The 22,245-nt window shown below is 40.8% G+C and overlaps 1 protein-coding gene across 2 annotated transcripts in view; it reads left to right on the plus strand.

Moving 5' to 3' along the window:
• Positions 1-22,245, plus strand: part of CSMD1 (CUB and Sushi multiple domains 1) — a 1,197,532-nt gene that overhangs the window by 736,312 nt on the left and 438,975 nt on the right. For both annotated transcript variants that reach the window (XM_063330346.1, XM_063330347.1), the window contains exon 6: positions 1,006-1,118. In XM_063330346.1, coding sequence (XP_063186416.1) covers positions 1,006-1,118 — 113 coding nt within the window. The remainder of the gene's footprint in view (positions 1-1,005; positions 1,119-22,245) is intronic.

The following is a 22,245-nucleotide window of genomic DNA, read 5'->3' on the forward strand; positions in this document are numbered from 1 at the left end:
ACATAATAGGTTTCCTAGTAATGTAGGGTATTCAATGATACTCTGAAGTTGCATAGTGCTAAGAATTTCTGGTATTGATCAGTTTAGGTTTTGTTTCAAATAATGAACGTTATTGAAAAGGAGAAACTTTATTTCTTGTAGTTCTCTAGAGTTATTCAGAAAGAAAAAAAAAAGGCTAAATCTGAAATATAGAATATGGTCATACAAAAAAAAGCCATCTGGTAAACTAAGACACAGGTTTACACCGTATCAGGTACTCTGTGGTAACTACTTGAGTGTGTTCATATTAACAAATGGTGTGGTGCAGTGACAGTCTATGATATGACCCAATGTGGTACAAGGGCCTGTTGCCTATACTAGAAAAAATTCTTTGTGTGCACTTTCTTTACAATATCTGTAGTTAATGCAATCTGGTAAGCCTGCATTCAGTTGTGTTTAAACTTCTCTTTTTTATTAAATATGGGTAGGAGTTAATATACACAAAACCAGTTCTAGAAAGATAGTTATCTCCCAGTAATTTAGCACCCAAGCTTAACATTACCTAGTCCCCATAACCTGTATTTATCCTTTCTTAAAACCTGAGATGTGGTTTCCTGTGAGGTGACTGACACAGCAGGGAGTCAGATGATGAAATTCTGTTGTAATTGAATATGCTTATTTTTTGCTGAATGATTTGACACTCATGCATACGTACACACACGCGCGCACACACAGACTCACAAGATTGCTTTTCTTCTTTAATTAATGAAAGAGTAGTTTGGAGATAAAAGTTTTGACCATAAAATGGATAGCTGTAATGGAAGAAAACCCCACGTTTCTCACAGGATAATAGTTACTTAACTAGTAAAAAGTCGAGACTAGATGACAGTGAATCACTGTTGTGAAAGACATTGTAAGCAGCACAATATATTTTAGCTAATTTTTTAATTTTCTTTTTTTTCTCTTTTAAGTAGTGTACGCATGAATTTTCCACCATTTATATGAGATTATTTTTTCTTTTTCCAGGCTGACTGGTATGAATCTACCGTCTCCTGTTATCAGCAGTAAGAACTGGTTACGACTCCATTTTACGTCTGACAGCAACCACCGACGAAAGGGATTTAATGCTCAGTTCCAAGGTAGGAAAATATAAAAATGCAGCAAAAAAAAAGACCTTTATCTTTAAGCATTGCTAAAGTGGTGGTGAAATTTTAAATTTATGTTTAAATATCAGGGACATATGAGCTGGCTCATACTACTACTGCTCTTAGACTAGGTAGCTGTCATCCTTGTATGATCAGGCATCTCTAGGGATTTACTTTTGGAAAAAGTATCTATGCTTCACATTGCAGTTTGCTCTAAGTATGTATTTGCTTGCTCACATGTTCTATAATAAATTGCCTTGCATTCAGTCTGATCTTTGCTTTAAAAACGTGCCTGGAATGCAGCTTGCAGAAAGTCAGTTCCACACAAAGGCATGCCCCTATCCAAACATTGTCTTCCTTCATTACTCAAAATCTAACTCTTATCCAGAAGCTGCATTCATTGTTTGGAAAGTCAACATCCCCAGCATAGCGCAAATCATATTTCAGGCTCCTGCATAGATTTACATATACAACTTTAAAAGAAGACAAGAGGACGTCAGTGTTGCTGTCAATTGCTGCTTATGTTCACCTAGATACTCATTAAAATGCAATTTTTTAGAATGGAATCTTTATTGATTTTTGTACTTCATAAATCATTGCTCAAGATCAAAGTTATGTTGAAAGTAGAGCTTCTTAATTTGTCTGTGCTTTTAAATTCTGTGCTTACATAAGCTGTTTCAATCATTTTACCCCACACACCATCAAATCATTTATGAGTTTAGACCTTCCTTTTTTCTGGAAACTGTAAGGCCTGTATCACTTTAGAAATGACAAATACACTGCAACAACTATATGTTTCTAGTGACTCTGACGCACATGTGCGATTGATAAAAAAGCATTTAACATACATACATAGTTCGTTCTTTTTAAAAAGGTTTTGACAATTTTAGTAAAAAAAGAAAACTATGAAATTCCATTTTATTTTGGCAAGTCAACATGAGTATGTATTCTGTGATCCTTTTTGCACTTAGAACTTATTTTTGCAAAGTCTACTGAGGATACATATATAATACCACTATTGGTGACTATGAATTTAAATGCACTGCTTATGTTAAGTTTCTGTCTTAAGCCTATTAACTGGAGATCACAAAACCAATGTGGCTCATCTTGCTGATGCACCAGAAAACTAAAAATCAACAATTCTGTTGAATTGTTGAATCAACAAAGGAAAGTTTGGGATAAAGTAACCAACTGGAAAGTACTTTTTTGTTCTTTTTCGATACATCGTATCTCCAGCTAAATACTCACCATGGAATTAAAGCTTTAGGGAAATATCTAGGGAGATCATTATTTCAGATGTATATCTGTTGCTTTGCATAATACATCAGATATTGGGTGTAAGGGTAAACTTGACTCATGTAGAATATGTGTTATGAATGACAAGTGGAAGTATCTTATTACAATTCAGATTCATAAGATTATAGAAATGTCCCTTCTTAATTTAAATAATCCTTTCAAAATACAGGTTTATACAATTTACTGTATTAAATACAAAGACAGCTGAATCATATCAGTCACAGCTGTCTGTTTTGTCAGGGTCAATAGCAATTAAATAAATTCCTATGTTGGTGTTATAAACATTATAAACTGTTAAAACCTAGGACACAGTCTTTCAAAACACACAGGATGAAAACTCAGAGTGATATCAAAATCTGCTTAATCTAACAGCTTCATTAAGTCCATTTTATTACACAGCATTAGTAATTATTTCTAGTACATGCATATTTGAGAACTAAGCAATAATTCAGGATTATATTTATGCAGAAGTAACAATAATATTTACAGCTAAAGAAGCCTACTAGTGCCACACAGAATAGCAGAGGTTGGAAGGGACCTATGGAGCTCATCTAGTCCAGTGCCCTCCTCAAAGAAGGGTCACCTACAGCAAATTGCCCAGGACTATGTCCAGATGGGTTTTGAATACCTCCAAGGTCAGAGACTCCACGACCTCTCTGGGCAACCTGTGCCAGTGTTTACCCTCACAGTAAAAAAGCTTTCACTTACTTTAAGTGGAGCTTCCTGTGTTTCAATTTGTGCTTATTGCTTCATGTCCTGTCAATGGATATCACCATGAAGAGTGTGGCTCCATCTTCTTTACACCCTCTCATCTCATCAGGTATTAATACACACCAATATGATTCGCCCCCCTCCCCAAGCCTTCTCTTCTCCAGGCTAAAATATCTCAGCTCTCTCAGCCTCTCCTGTATGTTTTTGTTTTCAGAAGGTTATTTCTGCTAAAATTCAACAATTTTGACAGATATTTCCATCTGAGGTGGTTTTCTCAAGTTAAATAATTGTTTGAGTCCATCATGAAAAAAAAAAGTAAAAAATCCTGTGAAATATGTGTGCTTGTATTCTGGCAGAAAACCCGGGCAGTGACAGGATGCCTCTAATGTCTGATTGTAACCAGGCGCAAATCCTGTAGTATAGGCTGTATGAGAACACTGAGAAACATTTTACTTGTGGGCAGCTATTCCCAATAGTTTAAACAGACTATTCCAGAATGCCCACATATATCCACTATGCCCACATATATTCAAAGCCAACTATCCTGGCTTTGAAACAGTTAAAGTAAATACTTAGAATTTCTGAAGTAACCATTAAACACTCACTTTACTAAAAGATGAGTACCCATTACCAGTCTGACCAAAACTTAAGAATCTTTTTTATTCTTCTTCTATTTTCCCAGGATTCCTAGATCTTGGGCAGCCTCCTCAGGATATTCTGGACTCTGCTTTCCTACATTACTTAGACTGCTTTCTTCTTTTGCTTCTTGCTTAGAAGGAGCAGACCCTTAAAAGCAGCCTGTGCTGTCTTTTTGTGAATGTTTGCCTGGTTAATTCATGACATTATTTTTTGTTGTGTGTGTGTTATAAAGCTATATAACTATGCCACGCGAGAATAATAGTCTCCATTGTTTTGGGGAAATAGAGAAGTCTGTAATTTTAATGAGCTAAAGCTAATGAAAGCTTTGAAAGCTAGCTGCATCCTGGGCTGCATCAAAAGCAGTGTGGCCAGCAGGTCAAGGGAGGTGATTCTCCCCCTCTACTCTGCTCTGGTGAGACCCCACCTGGAGTACTGCGTCCAGCTCTGGAGCCCTCAGCACAGGAAAGACATGGACCTGTTGGAGTGGGTCCAGAGGAGGGCCATGAAGATGATCAGAGGGCTGGAGCAGCTCTCCTATGAATACAGACTGATAGTGTTTGGGTTGTTCAGCCTGGAGAAGAGAAGGATCTAGGGAGACCTTATAGCTGCCTTCCAGTATCTGAAGTGGGCCTACAGGAAAGCTGGGGAGGGACTCTTTGTCAGGGAGTGTAGCGATAGGACGGAGGCTAATGGTTTTAAACTGAAAGACGGGAGATTTACATTAGATATTAGGAAGAAATTCTTCACTGTGAGGGTGATAAGACAGTGGAACAGGTTGCCCAGGGAAGTTTTGGATGCCCTATCCCTTGGAAGCATTCAAGGCGAGGTTGGATGGGGCTTTAAGTAACCTGGTCTAGTGGGAGGTGTCCCTGGCCATTGCAGTGGGGTTGGAACTAGATGATCTTCAAGGTCATCAGTGATCTTAAAGTCACTTCCAGCTCTAACTGTTCTATGATTCTATGATTGTATGATATTAAATCAAAGTAGCATATTGCACCTTGCCAGATGGTATGTTATTGTATTCTAGAGTCCTTATAGTACATGAATTTTTTTTAAGAGCTGTCAGGTATAAAATTTATTGACGAACAAAATTATGAAAAGATATTCCTCAAAAAATGGTAGCTTGTGCATTTGCAGATTGCATAATAAGGATTGTGGTGTGTTGACCTTGGCTGGATGCCAGGTGCCCATCAAGTTGCTCTATCACCCTCCCTCCTCAGCTGAACAGGGGAGAGAAAATGTAACAAAAGGCTTGTGGGTCAACATAAGAAGAGGCAGTGATCGTTCAGCAATTACCGTCATGGGCAAAACAGGCTTGACCTGGGGGAATTAATTTAATTTATTGCTATTCAAATCAGAGTAGGGTAATGAGAAAAAAACAAATCTTAAAACACCTTTCCCCTGCCCCTCCCTTCTTCCCGGGCTCACCTTTACTCACAAATTCTCAACCTCCTTTGCCCCAGTGACGCAGGGGGACAGGGAATGGGGGTTGTGGTCAGTTCATCCCATTTTGTCTCTGGTGCTCCTTCGTCCTCACACTCTTCCCCTGCTCCAGTGTGAGGTCCCTCCCATGGGAGACAGTCCTCCAAAAACTTTTCCAACAGGGTCGTTCCCACAAGCTGCAGTTCTTCACGAACTGCTCCAGCATGGGTCCTTTTCATGGGGCACAGTCCTTCAGGAACAGGCTCCTCCAGCATGGATTGCCCACATGGTAACATGGTAATCCTGCCAGCAAACCTGATCCAGCGTGGGCTCCTCTCTGCATGGGTCCACAGGTCCTGCCAAGAGTCTGCTCCAGCATGGGCTCTCCAAGGGGTCACGGCCTCCTTCGGATGCATCCACCTGCTCTGGTGTGAGGTCCTCCATGGGTTGCAGGTGGCTGTCTGCTCCACCGTTAACCTCCATGGGCTGCAGGAGGACAGCCTGCCTCACCATGGTCTTCACCAGGGGCTGCAGGGGAATCTTTTCTCTGACACCTGGAGCACCTCCTCCCCCTCCTTCTTCACTGACCGTGGTGTCTGCAGAGTTGCTTCTCTCACATATTCTCAGTCCTCTCTCTCAGCTGCTGTTGCACAGCAGTTTTTCTCCTTCTTAACTGTGTTATCACAGAGGCGCTACCACCGTCACAACTGGCTCAGTCTTGCCCAGTGGCAGATCTGTCTTGGAGCTGGCTGGCACTAGCTGGACATGGGGGAAGCTTCTAGTAGCTTCTCGCAGAAGCCATCCCTGTAGCCCCCCTGCTACCAGAATTTACAATGCAAACCCAATGCACAAATATACTTTTGATATTTTTGTTTTTTAATATCAATCTATTTTTTTTGATCTCACACATTTCTAATGGTTTTACTGGGAGTTAGGTTAAGAAGGACTGGAATTCACTACAGGTAATTATCTCTCCCCGTGGTGTATCATTTAAGAGTTATTCAGCATTTCCTTTCCCATGCAGATAGCAGCTGTTTCTGGCCCTATTCACTCTGTATTGTTCAGGTAAATGTGAAAAAATGCCTATTTAATACGTACCTCAGACCTCTTATTTCATTAGTATAAAAGCTTCTTTTGATTTTTTTTTTTATTTTAAAATGTGGTTTTGTAGTAATAAATTTAATTGCATTTATGGTAGAAATTGCATATAATAACGAGCTATAAACTTAATGAACTGATGAAGGCTAGAACTGTGCAGGTTTAACTCAGTTTTAGATGGCTGAAAGATTGATTGAAGCAGATTAAATTGACATATTTTGCTATTCTACTTTGGCCTGTCTTTACAACTGAGAGATGTAATCTTGAGACTCTTAATTTTGCTTCCAAGAAGTAGCAACTGTCAAACTAGTTGAAAATGAAATAGTACCTATTGTTACTTACTCCATTGAGACTCTAAATCCTGCTCTAGTTGGAAACAAGGCACTCGGCTCCTACGACTAAAAACTGCTTCATTTGTTGGAGTTCATCATATTTACCTTCAAATAATCCAAATATTATTTAATAACAATAACATATAGCCAGTCCCATTGGTATTTCATTTTTATATGTAGTTGTGAGATTGTGAGTTACAAAAAAACCCTAACCCAAAACCCCCAACCAACCTAGACCAAGAGAAAAAACCCAAATAGAACCCCTGAAGAGGACAGAACTCCTGCCGCAGAGACCAGCTTCAGGGTAGGTAAGACTGGGCTGGGGAAGGGATCTGCAGCAAAAAGAGCCAACGAAAAGCTCTTTTGGGGGCTTTTGGAAGCCGACAGAAGCCCTCGGCCTGTGCTGAGGGCTGTCAGCTGGTGGGCGGGCTGCTGAGGGAGCCTGGGGGCAGAGACAGCACCTCCCCCGGTTCATCAAGTCACCAGGTTATAAGAAGCCTCTGGGAGAGCAGGGACTAGTCCCTGGCCACAGAGCAACCAGTGCTTGCCCCAACTGACTGTTGAGTCGCAAGGTCTCACTTGTGTGTAGAGATCCAGCCATGGCTGCTACCCGGTCAAAGGCTGCTGTTAAAACAACTGTGGGCACCCAGACATAGGTCCTGCGCAAACATATGGGCGTCCAGGCCTCTGGCTGCAGAGAGTGCTGGAGCCTGGCACTCGCGATGGAGGGCAGCGGAGACAACACCTGTGTCAGATGTGAACAGGTAAATGATCTGCCCATTCCGGTGGCTGAGCTGAAGGAAGAAGTGGGAAGGTGGAGGAGTATCAGGGAATGTGAGAGGGAGAGTGACTGGTGGACCCCACTCCCTGAGAGAAAGGGAACAGGGTGAGGCCCCACACAAGTCAGAGGACCCCCTCCCCTCTCGTCACCAGGCAGTAGGAGGGGATCGCAGAGAAGAGGGGGAATGGAAACAGGTCCCTGCTCAGGGAAGCAGGTGAATCCCCTCCCGGCCCCTCACACCTTCCCAGTTACCCTTGCAGAACAGGTATGGAGTCCTGCAGGAGGAACTGGCTGTTGGAGAGGAGGATGATACACCCAGGCCAGAAATGTCAGAAAGACCAACTCACCATGGACCCAGCATCACAGCTGGCTCCAAAAGGAAAAGCAGATGGGTCATTGTTGTGGGTGACTCTCTACTGAGGGGTGCGGAGGGGCCAATATGCCGTCCTGACCCACTTCACAGGGAAGTCTGCTGTGTTGGACAAACTTCCAGCCCTAGTAAACTCCTCTGGCTATTACCCCGTCTTAGTATTTCAGGTGGGTAGTGATGAAGTGGGTAGAAGGAGCCCAAAATTGATTAAAAGAGATTTTAGAGCCTTGGGGTGGCAGCTTAAGGGATCAGGAACACAAGTTGTATTCTCCTCTGTCCCTTCAGTGGCAATCATGAATGAGGAAATTAACAGGAAGAGGCATCAGGTCAACTCGTGGCTCTGGGACTGGTGTTATCGGCAGGGCTTTGGGTATATGAGTCACCTGACCTGCTGGTGGCAGGTGGGACGCACCTGTCCCAGAAGGGGAAAAGAATTTTGGGGCAGGAGTTAGCCAGGCTCATTGACAGGGCTTTAAACTAGATATGAGGGGGGAAGGGGAAATAACTGGGCCTGTCAGGAATAAACCCAAGGGAGGCATGCCAGGGCTTTACGGATGGTTGACTAGCGAGGACTCTCACTCTGCCATTTATTTCGAGAGAAGGGACAGACGTTTAGTAATCATGGAAGCACCAGAGAGGGGTCTGGTGCGAAATGGGGCCCACACTCACAAAAAGGTGCTGGAGTCATTAGCACATCTGAAGTGCATCTATAGCAATGCACGCAGTATGTGCAAACAGGGGGAGCTTGAAGCCATGATGCACCAGGAAAACTATGACATAGTGTCTATCACAGAAACGTGGTGGGATGCCTCACACGACTGGAGTGCCACAATCGATGGCTACAAGCTCTTCAGGAGGGACAGACAGGAAAGGAGAGGCGGAGGAGTGGCCCTGTATATTAGAGAATGCTATGAGAGCTCGGAAATCAAGTATAGTGATGATGGGGTGGAGAGTGTTTGGATTAGGTTAAGGGCCGATAAAGCTGATATTGCTGTGGGAGTCTGCTATAGACCTCCCAACCAAAGCAGTGAGGCGGATGAAGCTTTCTATAAGCAGCTGGGGGAAATCTCGCGGTCACTTGCTGTTGTTCTTGTGGGGGACTTTAACCTCCCAGATATCTGCTGGGAATACAACACAGCAGAGAGGGAACAATCCAGGAGGTTCCTGGAATATGTGGAAGATAACTTCCTCACACAGCTGGTAAGTGAGTCGACAAGGGAAGGTGCCCTCCTGGACCTGCTTCTTGTGAACAGGGAAGAACTTGTGGGGGAAGTAAAGGTTGATGGCCGTCTAGGGCACAGTGATCATGAGATGATCGAATTTCTGATTCTTTCTGAATTTCGAATTCGAAATTCGAATTCGAATTTCTGAAACAAGGAGAGGGGTTAGTAAAACTGCCACCTTAGACTTCCGGAGGGCAAATTTTGACCTGTTCAGAAGACTGCTGGACAGAATCCCTTGGGAGGCTGCCCTGAAGGATATAGGAGCCCAGGAAGGCTGGACATACTTCAAGACAGAAGTCTTAAAGGCACAGGAGGAGGCTGTCCCTGTGTGCCGAAAAACAAGTAGGCGGGGAAGGAGACCGGCCTGGCTAAATAGGGACCTTTGGCTGGACCTCAAGAACAAAAGGAGAATCTATGACCTCTGGAAGAGGGGGCAGGTCTCTCATGAAGACTATAAGAATATAGCGAAGCTAAGCAGGGAGAAAATTAGGAGAGCCAAAGCGCAGCTAGAGCTCAACCTAGCTACAGCTGTTAAGGATAACAAAAAATGTTTCTATAAATTCATTAACAACAGGAGGAGGATTAGGGAAAATCTCCCTCCCTTACTGGATGCAGAGGGAAACATAGTCACAAAGGATGAGGAAAAGCTGAGGTGCTCAATGTCTGCTTTGTCTCAGTCTTTAGCAGTGGAACGAGCTGTTCCCTGGGCACCCAGCCTCGTGAGCTAGGAGACAGGGAGGGGAAGCTGAATGAGGCCATCACAATCAAAGAAGAAGTGATCAGTGACCTGCTATGCCGCTTGGATGCGCACAAGTCTATGGGACCATATGGGTTATATCCAAGAGTGCTGAAAGAGTTGGCAGACGTGCTCGCCAAGCCACTTTCCATGATCTACCTGAAGTCATAGCTAACTGGGGAGGTCCCAATGGACTGGAGGGTAGCAAATGTAGCGCCCGTCTACAAAAAGGGCAGAAAGGAGGATCTGGGAAACTATAGGCCTGTCAGTCTGACCTCAGTAGCAGGGAAGGTCATGGAGCAGATCATCTTGAGTGCCATTACAAGTCATATAATGGACGACCAGGGGATCAGGCCTAGTCAGCATGGGTTTAGGAAAGGCAGATCCTGCCTGACGAACCTGATTTCCTTCTATGACAAGATGACCCGATTATTGGATGAGGGAAAGGCTGGGGACATTGTCTACCTAGACTTTCGAAAAGCATTTGACACTGTCCCCCATAGAATTCTCATGGAAAAACTGGCAGCTTGTGGCCTGGATGAGCATACAATCTGCTGGATCAAGCACTGGCTGGATGGGTGGTCCCAAAGAGTGGTGGTCAATGGAGTTAAATCCAGCTGGCGGCCGGTCACAAGTGGTGTCCCTCACGGCTCGGTGTTGGGACCATTTCTCTTTAACATCTTTATTGATGACCTTGATAAGGATATAGAGGGTATCATCAGCAAATTTGCAGATGAAACGAAGCTAAGCAGAAGTGTTGATCTACATGAGGATAGGGAGGCTCTACAGAGAGACTTGGATAGACTGGTCCAATGGGCCAATGCTAACGGTATGAACTTCAACAAGGCCAAGTGCCGGGTGCTGCACTTGGGCCACAACAACCCCATGCATCGCTACAGGCTTGGGGAAGTGTGGCTGGAGAGCTGCCTGGCAGAAAAGGACCTGGGGGTTCTAATTGACAGGCGGCTGAACATGAGCCAGCAGTGTGCCCAGGTGGCCAAGAGGGCCAGTGCTATCCTGGCTTGTATTAGAAATAGTGCAACCAGCAGAAGGAGGGGGGTGATTGTCCCCCTGTACTCAGCACTGGTGAGGCCACACCTTGAGTATTGTGTCCAGTTCTGGGCACCTCAATATGAGAGAGATATTGAGGTGCTGGAGTGAGTGCAGAGGAGGGCAACGAAGCTGGTGAAGGGCCTGGAGAATAAATCCTATGAGGAGCGATTGAAGGAGTGTTTAGTTTGAGGAAGAGGAGGTTGAGGGGAGACCTCACCACTGCCTACAACTACTTGCAAGGACATTGTACTACTTGCAAGGGCACTGTAGAGAGGTTGGTGCTGGTCTCTTCTCACAGGTAATTAGCGATAGAACAAGAGGGAATGGCTTCAAGCTGCAACAGGGTAGGTTTAGGCTGGACATTAGGAAAAAATTCTTCACAGAAAGAGTGGTTAGACACTGGAATAGGCTGCCCAGGGACGTGGTGGAGTCACCATCCCTGGATGTGTTTAAGAGTCGTTTAGATGTGGGATTAAGGGATATGGTGTAAGGGAGAACTTTGTAGAGTGGAGTTGATGGTTGGACTCAATGATCCCAAGGGTCTTTTCCAACCTAAATGATTCTATGATTCTATGAAAGAAGCAGCGCACACTGTTGAATAGGGAGTTGCTGAACCCAGCAGCCCATGCACCCAGATGTGGCCAGAAGCTGTAATACAGTGCTGTGTTCCCAGCAGGCACACACACACAGAGCACACGTATACACCATATGTGTATGATACTCTGTTCGCATCTGGCCACATCTGTCAGGTTAACATGGACAGACACACTCAGTACTTTTATGAATACAGACAGCAGCAATGGCCTCATCCTGTTTCTGCTCTCTGGCTCTTCTCTCTGGTATGGAGATCTGTTAGTGGGAAATAAATGCATGGACAGTGTGGGTCCCCCCCCCAACATCTGAGCTGAAACATTCAGTCTTCCCAGTAGCTGCCTCTGTATCTCAGTCTCCCCAGCTGCTGGCACCAGGGCATATGAGTGTCCCAGGGGCTGCAGGGACACTCCAGTTGCTGGTACTCAGACCTACATGGGAGACACATACAGACACACACACAAGTAGGTCTCAACCTCTAGGCACTTTGGTCCCCCCAGCAGTAGGCTGGGATCTTCTGGCCTCTCTAGTAGCCACCTCCTCCAGGTGCCTGACCCTGTGAGACACAGATGCCCTCCCACCCTCGTAGCTTGAAGGCTACTTCACCTGCTCACTAGGCTGGATCTTTGGGACTGCTCACATGCTCACTTGCACATCCACACTCACTTGAGGTGCTGCACCACAGACACACAGTGCTCCAGCCCATAGTCTGACCCCAGTATCTGCACTCAGACACACACATGCACAGAGGATAGAGTCCCTCACCCAGGAGAAGCATTAGAAATCGAGTTTAATCAGGAGACAGGACAAACTGCTCTAGTCAGGCACAGGACATGGCCACACAAGCGTAATGACCAGCACCAGTTTACATGCAACCAACCCCTTCCATTCCTTTGTTCCTATGTTTTCGCGTATCTCTTTCTCCCCAAGCCACCTGAATCCATCCCTTTCCCTGATGTTGTTTCCTCCCCTAAATACTCCACCATCAGCCTTGTGCAATCCCAACATGTTTTCCCCCTGTACCCCACGATGAGCCCCGTACCCCAGGGCAGGGACCCCCTTCAGTCTGTGAGATGACCGGCAAGGTCCTGGCCCAGCCCCTGCAGCTCTGGATCACCTGGGACAGCCCCGGGTAGGCCGGGGTAGAGGTTGTGACTCTGCGTTGTGTATTGAGGTTCCCTTGCTTGCCAGGACCCTCTGGGTTTCTTCTGGGCTTGTGGAGATGGACCTGTGATGGGCTAATGGCACCTGTGATGGTCCTAGGAGGTGCCAGGGCAAGGTGGTATTTGTCTCCCCCCTCATCTCTGTGTGCTCCTTTGTGTGTGCACAGGTGAGCTTTTTATTGCTTAACCTAACACGTCTGACAACATCATTGGCTTTTCAAAAGCAAGTCAATATGGGAGCCAGCACAACACACCTCTTTAAGCAACAACAGGATAAAAGACTTTTTTTCCTTTTCCTCGTAAGAATTCAGATTATCAGACTTTTTCTACAGTTAGCATACAGATACTCTAATTATTCTTTTCAACTCATATCAAATTTACATCATATTTATTATCATGTTATCATAGCTGTATTATTGCTGTAACTTGGCCTTTTCCAATCAGACAAAATCAATACTAGCAAACATCCAATTTAATTTTCTTTTCTTTGTTTGCTTTTTAAATAGGCAAACAGAATTATTATAATTTATTTCATTAAAATATTGGAACTACCAATTAGATTTAAAACTATGTGTAGTTCATTTATTTGTTCAGCAAATTTTTCAAATTTAGATCTTTCTAACTTGCATTTTTGCAATATTTAGTGCCCCAATTTTTAAAATGGTCAAGAAAACCAGCTCGCTCACATCAAAAATTAAAGCAGTGTATCAGAATTACACACTTGAATGCAGTAACTAAATATAGTTTTAAAATGCTTGGCAAGCTGAATGTATAAATAAAACAACGTAGTATAAAACGTATACCTAATTGGTGAGTGTTTGGATTTCCCTTTCAGGCATATTTACTGTCCCGTCTTCCATTGGGCCAGAGTAGAAACCCATTATAAAATGAATGGGTACAGAGTGAAGGGTTTGGTTTTGGTCCCCCACACTCCCTGTCCCGCCCCCCCCTCCCCCCCCCCCCGTTACTTTGTTTTGATTTTTGATCTTTCATTGTTGATTTCATCAATAAAAATAGTTATGTGTCAGTTTCGTAGTGAAGCTGTGGAATTCTTTTTATACTTTCAGCGTTTCTAGATAGAAGGAGACCTGGTTTGGATGGCCCTGAAAGCCACCAGAAAAAATTATAGTTCAATTACATGCTTTGCCTTGTCTGCTTTATGTCTGCCATATCAGCCATGTTGATCTTACAGAAATCAGCACTCCCGGTGGATGTGGTTGGACTCAGTTCTTGTGCCTTGTTCCATGATGGCATTGCCATAGGGAAAAAGATGCTACATTCACTCAGTTGTGAACTTTTTTTTTTCATCTGTCTACCCTCACCTATGCTGATATACAGAGTCTTTGTATATATTCAGTGAGAACTGCAGATGATTTGTCTTATGCCAGTGCTTCATAAATGCATAATTTCCCCAGCAGTGAAGTAACATTAACAGTCTCACTATGAGATGAAAACCGAGCGCTTTCCAGCAACAAAGCTTATCAATGTACATAGAATGACTTAAAATTGTGATAATGGATCCCCAGCTTTTGCATATTAACAGCATGCATACTCTGCTTGTTTAGCTTTTGCTTATTTCCAGAACAACAGAACAAGGTTGTTTTAATATCTTTGGTTTTCATTTGAAGAGAAAAAAATAACAATACTTCTTTCTATCCTAACTAAAACTAATCTGCTTAAGTTAAATATTTGTTTCAAAATTCCTAGAAAGAGAACAAAATAAGAAACTTTCCAAAGCAAAACTTGATTGATGGGTTTGTCCCGCTTTTACAGTAAAAATAAGATCTCAGTTGTAGAGTGTTTCAAATTAAGTATGCTATTTTTGGCAAGTTATCAGAGAGGTTCAAGGAGGTATTAGGTGTTTTGATCATTGTGTACCAGAAGTTATCTATCCGCTGTGTTTGACTACCTTGAATAATTCAGGATTTAACAAACAGATAATGCTGAAGTCAAACAATGAATATAATAGAGGCTGCTGAAATAAATGTGTACTAATGGAAATCCATGAGTGAAATAATGTAAAATCAACTGCTAGGTAAAGTAGGTCTTTCATTGAATTTTTGTAATTCAGTGAGTCTACACATAAGTGTGTTTCTGTACTTCCTACACATTCTTTAAAACCCTAGAAATGATGTTTGAAATAAGTGAATTTGTGGTATTTCCTTGATGCACAGTACTTTTAGTCAGAGGTTTCAATTATAATTGTCACTTAGAGTAAATTCAGAGAAGAAAATTAGTAAAAGCAATTGATAAAATCAAAAAGCCACAAGAGACTGTTACTTTCTAGCTCTTACGTGATGCTGAATATAATTTCCCATTAAACAGTACTGAGACAATAATTTCTATTCTGTTAAGTTTTATAATGAAGAAAGTAATCCAGTCTTGATATGAAAACATCAACAAGTAGATAATCCACCGTCTCTCTTGACCATTCTTTTCTGTGGTTAGCACGACCACTGTTAATTATGTAGTTCTGCCTTCTCAGTTGTGTTAGTCTGGTTTGATCTTCCTCTCTTCAGTAGCAGTGTAATGTTTTCCTTCAGCACAGTAAAAAGCCTTTTGTTAACCTTTTTGAAGCACCAAGTCACCTCTCAATCTCCTGGATAAACTAAGGAGGTTGAGCTCTTTAAATCTCTCATTGGAAGTAATTTTCCCCAGTTATTGCATTTTTATTGTTAGTTGGTGCTATTTGAAACTTCCAGTGACCACTTACATGATTTTAGCAATCTTAAAATACCAGACTAACTAGTACTGGATTCTTTTGTCCTAAGCTTCAAATGCGACTGTTGATTGTGAACAGCTCCCTTTTTGGGAATTAACTTAAACCATCCTTTTCCAGTTTGATTTTCAATCTGTCTTAAAAGTTGGGTCCCATAATGTATCTTACGTTGACACCTGAGAATATAAAATGCCCAACACTGTTAATCACTGGCCCGTATTTTCCCATTTCTAAATTTAGGTAGTTTGATCAAAAAGGAAAATTTTAATCCAATAAAACCTATAATAATGAAATCAATATTTGACGTTTTATCTTCCCACACTTTGAATATATATTTAGCCTCTCTGAAAAAAGCTTTGATTTTTTTGCATGTATACTTTTGTCCCTGTACTAAAATTATGAGATACCTGTTATTAGCTTAATATTAGTTTATACCAAGTGATAAGGAAAGCGCAGGAGAAAACACTCAGACTGTTTCCTTGTGAATATGGCATGTAGATCCTCTAAGAGGTGGCTGCTTAATATAGCTGCTTCTTAATGTCTCTTTAAAATTCATAATCAAAGTAATTTGGCATATATATTGAGTTCAGCATATCCTTAAGATAAAACGGTCTCTTCCCCACATTTTTAGAGCCTTGAAGCTTTTCCTTTTTCAGTGTTTGACATTAAAAATAATCTTTGGATTTAGTGTTAAAACTGACATCTCATAAAGGCAACACGCATTCTTAAGAGACATTGGCCATCTTGTCTGTTTTGGTGTCACAAAATATTTCTTTTTCTCAAAATTTAAAGCAAAACCCAAAAGTTGACTTAGAGTGACAAAAAGAAAATATATGTATCTAAAAGAACTATACTTACCAAGAGTACAGAAGAATTAGACCCTAGGATAAAGCTCTGTCCTGAAGACTCTAAGTCCAAAGTTCAGGTAGAATTTCTCAGTGCCAACAGAGTGAGATGTTTGACAAAGACTCAGATTACATTACATTACATGTGCCCTTTTCGTAACACAAGGGCATTCTATTAAAAAGTCTTATTACTAAGCCACCATATAGGAACATATTATTGTGAACCTTGATTTTTGGCCATTTTCAGAAGAAACAAGAAAGCGCATTACAGCTTGTACTAAGTTCCAGTCAGGTTGCTACAAGTAATACTTCTTTCTTGAGCGTTTAGTAAAGTTTCTGTCTTGCTAAGGAAGGCTCAGGCATAGCTGCTTCATGGTGTCAGCACTAAGCAGATGCCAGTCTAGCTACAGCTGTTCATTTCTTCGGCTCTTATCTGGCATGGTGTTATCCTCCCTAGAACTATTCAACATACTGTATTTGTGGTTGAAACGCAGTGCATCACCGTTTTTATATGTCACTGTTTTCCCCCAAATTACCTGCGATATAAAAAATGAAATTTAAATTACACATTGAAATACTTCCAAAGCAAGAAACATTCCCCCAGACCAAGGAACATTCCCCCAGACTTGGTAGCTACTCTTTGTCAAAAATTGTGTTACGATTACTCAGTGTTAGGTCTTCCACAGTCCTTGTTTGAAGGCATCGCTGTCCCAAGGCTACACAACTTCTAAGTCGGGTGTTTTCTATGCTGTTCTGATATAATGAAACTGATGCATCTTCAGTGAACTTCATATTTTCCAATGCAAAAATATGCATTTGGAAAATGTTGAAGAAAATGTAGGCTTCTCTAGTCTGTAAACCAGCTAGTAGCAATATGGAGGGAACAGCAGAATGTGGACCTAAGAATTTAAAATAAGAGTATATGCATGAGTGATGGAGATATGCAAATTACATGGAGTGATGGAGATACGCAGGTTTCAAGGAAACATGCATAACCTACATGCAATCACAAAATCAATTAGATTCATTATTTTATATTTGTCACAGACTGAAAGCATTCACATGGTCAGTTTTTGCGTGGGGAGAAGTTGGAGGCATCAAATAGTGGGCTGTCAGTGTTACCACACTTGCAGTTTCTTCATTCTCTACTGTGCAAGAGAAGAGTCCATTCAAGTTCAGCTGTGTCAAATGATAAGAGTCAAATGATCAGTATAAGAGCTGTGTGTTGGGCAAGTTTTCATTCTAAACTACAGATGTCATTTCTCTACGAAACCTGAAAAGATGGTCAAATACTGACTTCAGAATAGGATTTTCTCATGAACATTTTGATCATCTCTAGTGGCACTATGGAGATGTTAATGGAGAAGAACCATAAATCAGCTTTTGACACTATAGTTGAAAGACTACAGTTGAAGTGGCGTTCAAACAAGGAACTGAGTGGACCTCATTTTATGATTTATTTTTAGAGACAATCCCTGTGTACTACTACTCAGTGTGTTCTGTGATCGTGTATATTCATAGTGCAAACCGTGCTGATGCTATTTTCCAGAACTGTGGAGGACATCTGCAGACATTGAAGATTTGATGCTTGCTGAACTTGTTTTATTATGATATATCATATATTGATAGCACAAAGGAGCTAAGGCAGTCTGTCAGTGCGAGGGGCCAGCTAAGTGACATGCAGAAGGTTAATGGAAAACAAATGGCTGTGCTTCTTTTTAAACTTTCAGATCCTGTGTCAGCTTATACACATAGAATGAGAAAGATTTGTGTAAAAATCTGTTGTGACACTAATTTATCTTGGGGCTGTACCATTTGTTCACTAGTACTGCACGCAGAGATTTCCAGCACAGGGAGCAGGTGGAAGGTCTGATAATGACAGGCAGTACTGTGCTGGATTGATGGGACAAGGAAGCCAAATGATCATGAACCTACAGCTTTTACAGGTAGCCATATAGTAGAAACATCAATGCCTGCTGTGAAGCTCTCTGGAGTTATAGTACTGATTAGTAGGGAAGATTTTGAAAGCTGTTAGTGAGAGAAACACTGGGATAGTGTATTAGACAGAATACTCTTCAGGCAGGGAATACAGAAACAGCAGAGGGTTGGATTATTCCAGTGAGATGGTTTAAAGGAGGAATCCTATGGAAAATTGTGATGCATCTGCGAAAGTCAGGAAGCGCATAGCTGAGAAGCAAAGCTTGCGAGGATCCTCCTAGGTGGAGTCTGGGGCCTTGTTTTATCAAATAATTTATTTTAGAATTCCCTGCATAAACTGAAGTGAATGGTAAGATTGACAATGATTGTGTTTTCCTGTTCTCATGAATACTAAACTTCTGGAAAGAACTCATGGTAGAACAGGCCAAAGGGAAGCAGAAGAAAACCTAGAGATATCTAACTGGTCCCACATGACTTTCAGTGATAAGAAAGAAATGTTTGATCAATAAGCAGAATCCAGAGAGAATACTGGTGCTGCCAAATGTGGAATTGTAGATCATTTCTTCCTGGGCCAAAAAAAGTTAATACTCCCGTAATAGTGTATTTGGAGGAGAACCCAGAAAGACTGAGGCACTAGGGCAAAGCAGACAGGGCCTTTGATTGGACTCTGCAATTTGAATTAAGAAAATACTTTGTTTCAAAATAGGAGTACTCAACTTGAAGAAAATCAGAGCAAACTAAACTAAACTAAAGCAAAATGAAGTTGATGAATTCTGCACTGTGCTGAGATAAATTTGCTAATTCCCTCCAAGGATAATCCTATGAATGTTATTGCAAATACGTCATTGTTGCTTACTGAACTCTGCAAAATATGTAAAGCTACGTGCCAATCTTTGTAATAGATGTTTGTCTTCACTTTCTCTCAACATGCAAAATACTGAAAATATTAATTATTTTCCTGTACTGTAGCAAAAGCAGAGAACTGTTCAAATACATTCCATATAGTGACACTGGGCTTAAGGCTGGACAAGAAAGGCCCTGATCACCAGGTGCTGGGCAACGTGTTGTTCCTCTTCACCTTCAAATAGCTGTACGTGGGAAAAATCTGCAATGAAAGGCAGCCAAGAGCTGAACTCAGCAGAGCAGCAGCAGAAGCAGCTTGAGGAAGTACCACCAGGTGATGTCAGAATATTTTAGCTTTGAGTGGTAGCCAGTATTTGAGGCCTTGCAGGTTATTTCATGCAGGAAGAAAAACTGGCAAGACACTCATGTATTTGGGTAATTGGGAAAAAAATGTTATGTCATCCAAGATTTACATGAGGACTGTTAAAAAGAATATGCAAGGAACAAACAGCAAGTGTTAGCCTTCAAGGTATAACTAAATTAGATCAGAAAGAGGGTAAATTAGATCAAGCATAATACTATGTTAACTGAGCCGTGTTTCTGGTATCTTATCTGGCTTTGATATGACTTCTGTACTGCACACCATTACCCGTTTGCACACATGCAGTTAAATATAGGTGAAATAAAGTAATTTCATATGCTAGAAATCCTAGAAGACCCCACCAAGGTCTTAGCCACTTATTGTTTCTCAGCCAAATGACTTCTGGTTATAGGTTACAGTTATGAAATAATAGAAAATAGGTTTAAAACATATCTTGATAAACTAACCCTATATCAAAGAGAAGCCAAGTATATTTGACTTTGTTTTGAGACCTTAATTTAACGTGTTCTTTAAAGCTTTTAATGGCTAAGATTCCACAGCTGCTCTAGGTAGTTTATTCCAGGGCTTCGTCACTTTTACCGTTGCAAAGTTTTTTTCTTGTATCACTGAAGTTTCCGTTGCTACAGATAAAGATTATATGTTCTTGTTCTAGCCCTAGTGGAACTGTAGAAGGTCTCTTTCCTCTTTGCAGTTCCCATTTTACCGTTAAAGTGTATCGTAACTCCTCAAAACCCTCTCTAGATTAAATTATTTCTCAATTATGCCCTACAAATAGACAATTGGTTGTGCTTCGTACCATCTTCACTTTCAGTTCACTTTTCCATATTTTTCTTCTTACTAATTTCTATCCTGTCTCCCCTAAGCAAAATTACACATCCAGAGGATAGACTGGAAATGCGAGGTGCCAAAGACTACCTACAACCTTCCATTTGTACAGCATTTGGCTCATTCATGATCAGTCAAGCAATTCTAACAAAAAACCCCCACCTTCTACTTGAAATTCAGAGCCATCCTGAAAATATATTACAAATACAAACTTTTTATATTGTAATACAGATACCCTGGTTTGAAATACATCTTCAACCACAAATTACAAGTTCTCTACAAAACCTTGCATATCAGATAGAAGGAACACAATTTAAAACAAAACAAAACAAAATAAAACCTGTTAAAAAAGAAGCTTCACAGTGGGAGAAGCTGTGTCTGAAAGGTGACTGCCTCCTACCTTCATGTTGTCTGTGTAATTGTAAGTTAATTACTAGTTAATTACTCTCAGGGAAGGAAAATATCTTTTTCAAGGAAGTCAGCAATCTGAGTTTTACCTTTTTTAGAGAAATTTCTTTGGATAATTTGAGTTCTTTTTGTTTTACATTTAAGTGGTGATTTATGGGTGTGTAGGAAGTACATGTAACTTTATTATAATTTTCTTTAAACTATTTTTGTTTAAGTTTTAGTTGTTTTTTTTTAATCTTTATTTAGCATTTTCTTTGAGTTAGCACAAGCTTATATGATGATGGAAGGAAAGACAAACATATTAGAAAGTTTTCCCAGATAGATAGTCACAGCAGGCAACGTTCTCTGAGAAAGCTGAAACTGTCTCCTACATCTTAGAGGACACAGAGCTGCCAACATTCTGTAGGGCCTTTCTTAGTGTATTTTCAAATATAACTTCAAATAAGAATTAACTACTTCATGAATACAAAAACATTATAACCCGCAGTAAGAAGTACTTGTAATATATTAATAAAATTCACAGAAAATTCGATTTCTTCACTTGAAATTATACTTGAAGAACTGGTATATGTTAAAAATAAATGGTTAGTTTGCAAGTTCCTCTTGTTTATAATCAGTAGTTTATTCAAAAGCACCTTCCAGTTTCAGAGAAAAATTGTAAATACAGTGGATTTTCTTGAGAATTCTGACAATGCTTTGTGTAGATTTCAGATAGGCTGTCACTGTTTTCAAGGTGCATGTAGAGTTTGTTTAAAAAAAAAAGTCTGTCTTGTGTTATCTTCTTCAAATCAAACAAAAAACCCAGATGAACCATCTTTGCTCCAAAACATTGCATAATGCTTAAACCGAGAAGAATGAAAATGAAAGAATCATCAGAGATCAAGTTTTAAATGACTGAGTTTACTTTTGGAAAGATATTGATTCTGCCAGAGTTAAAAAATTGTGTATAGCTGTTTTGGTTAATAGTCGTAAATTGTTCGAGTAGTGCTTCCAGAACTGCTTATATTCACAAAGCTGATTCTCTATTACTTTGTATTTTGTACAGTTATTTGCACTTGTGAAATATACATATATATTTAAAAAATATACGTGGGAAGAGAATATTTGAAAGACTAACTGCTTCATGCTTTTATTTAGTCATATGTAACTGTTGAAAACACTGTTTAAAACTATCGTGAAAAAGCAAACCTTCAGATTTCATTTCTTGAGCAATTTGGAGTATACCTGAGGTTGGAAGGGCAGCTTTCAAGAACCATCCTGGGAAACAAAACCGTGGAAAATAAAAATCATTTTAAAACACTCATTGTTGTATGAATTGTAGGAAATCATCCTTGCTGTAATGAGCTGCTGTGTATAATATGCTTTTACAATAGTAGCAGCAGTAGAGCAATTCTTTTGTGAGTAACTCTCTCTTAGAAATGAATGTAAGCAGAATAAAATGGAGTTATAGAGAGGTACGAATGTAGAGAAAGCATAATGTACTGAGTGCTTCATGGCTCCAGAAAATAAAGCTGATACTGCCAGTAACTGTTTTCACTTACAAAAATAACTAATTCAAGTCTTTTAACATTTTTAAGGGGTACTTAAAAGTGCATTGTTTCTAAAAATTCAAGCTAGAAATATATGGCTTTTACAAACATTTTTATATTTCCAGTTCTCTGAGACAACGAAGAAGGAAAAGATGACTAAGCATATTTCAGTGTGAGTCAATCTTCCTGAAAATATGCTGATTAATAGATTTTTGAA

This window comes from Chroicocephalus ridibundus, chromosome 3 (genome assembly GCF_963924245.1).
Source record: "Chroicocephalus ridibundus chromosome 3, bChrRid1.1, whole genome shotgun sequence".
Classification (NCBI taxonomy): Eukaryota; Metazoa; Chordata; class Aves; order Charadriiformes; family Laridae; genus Chroicocephalus; species Chroicocephalus ridibundus.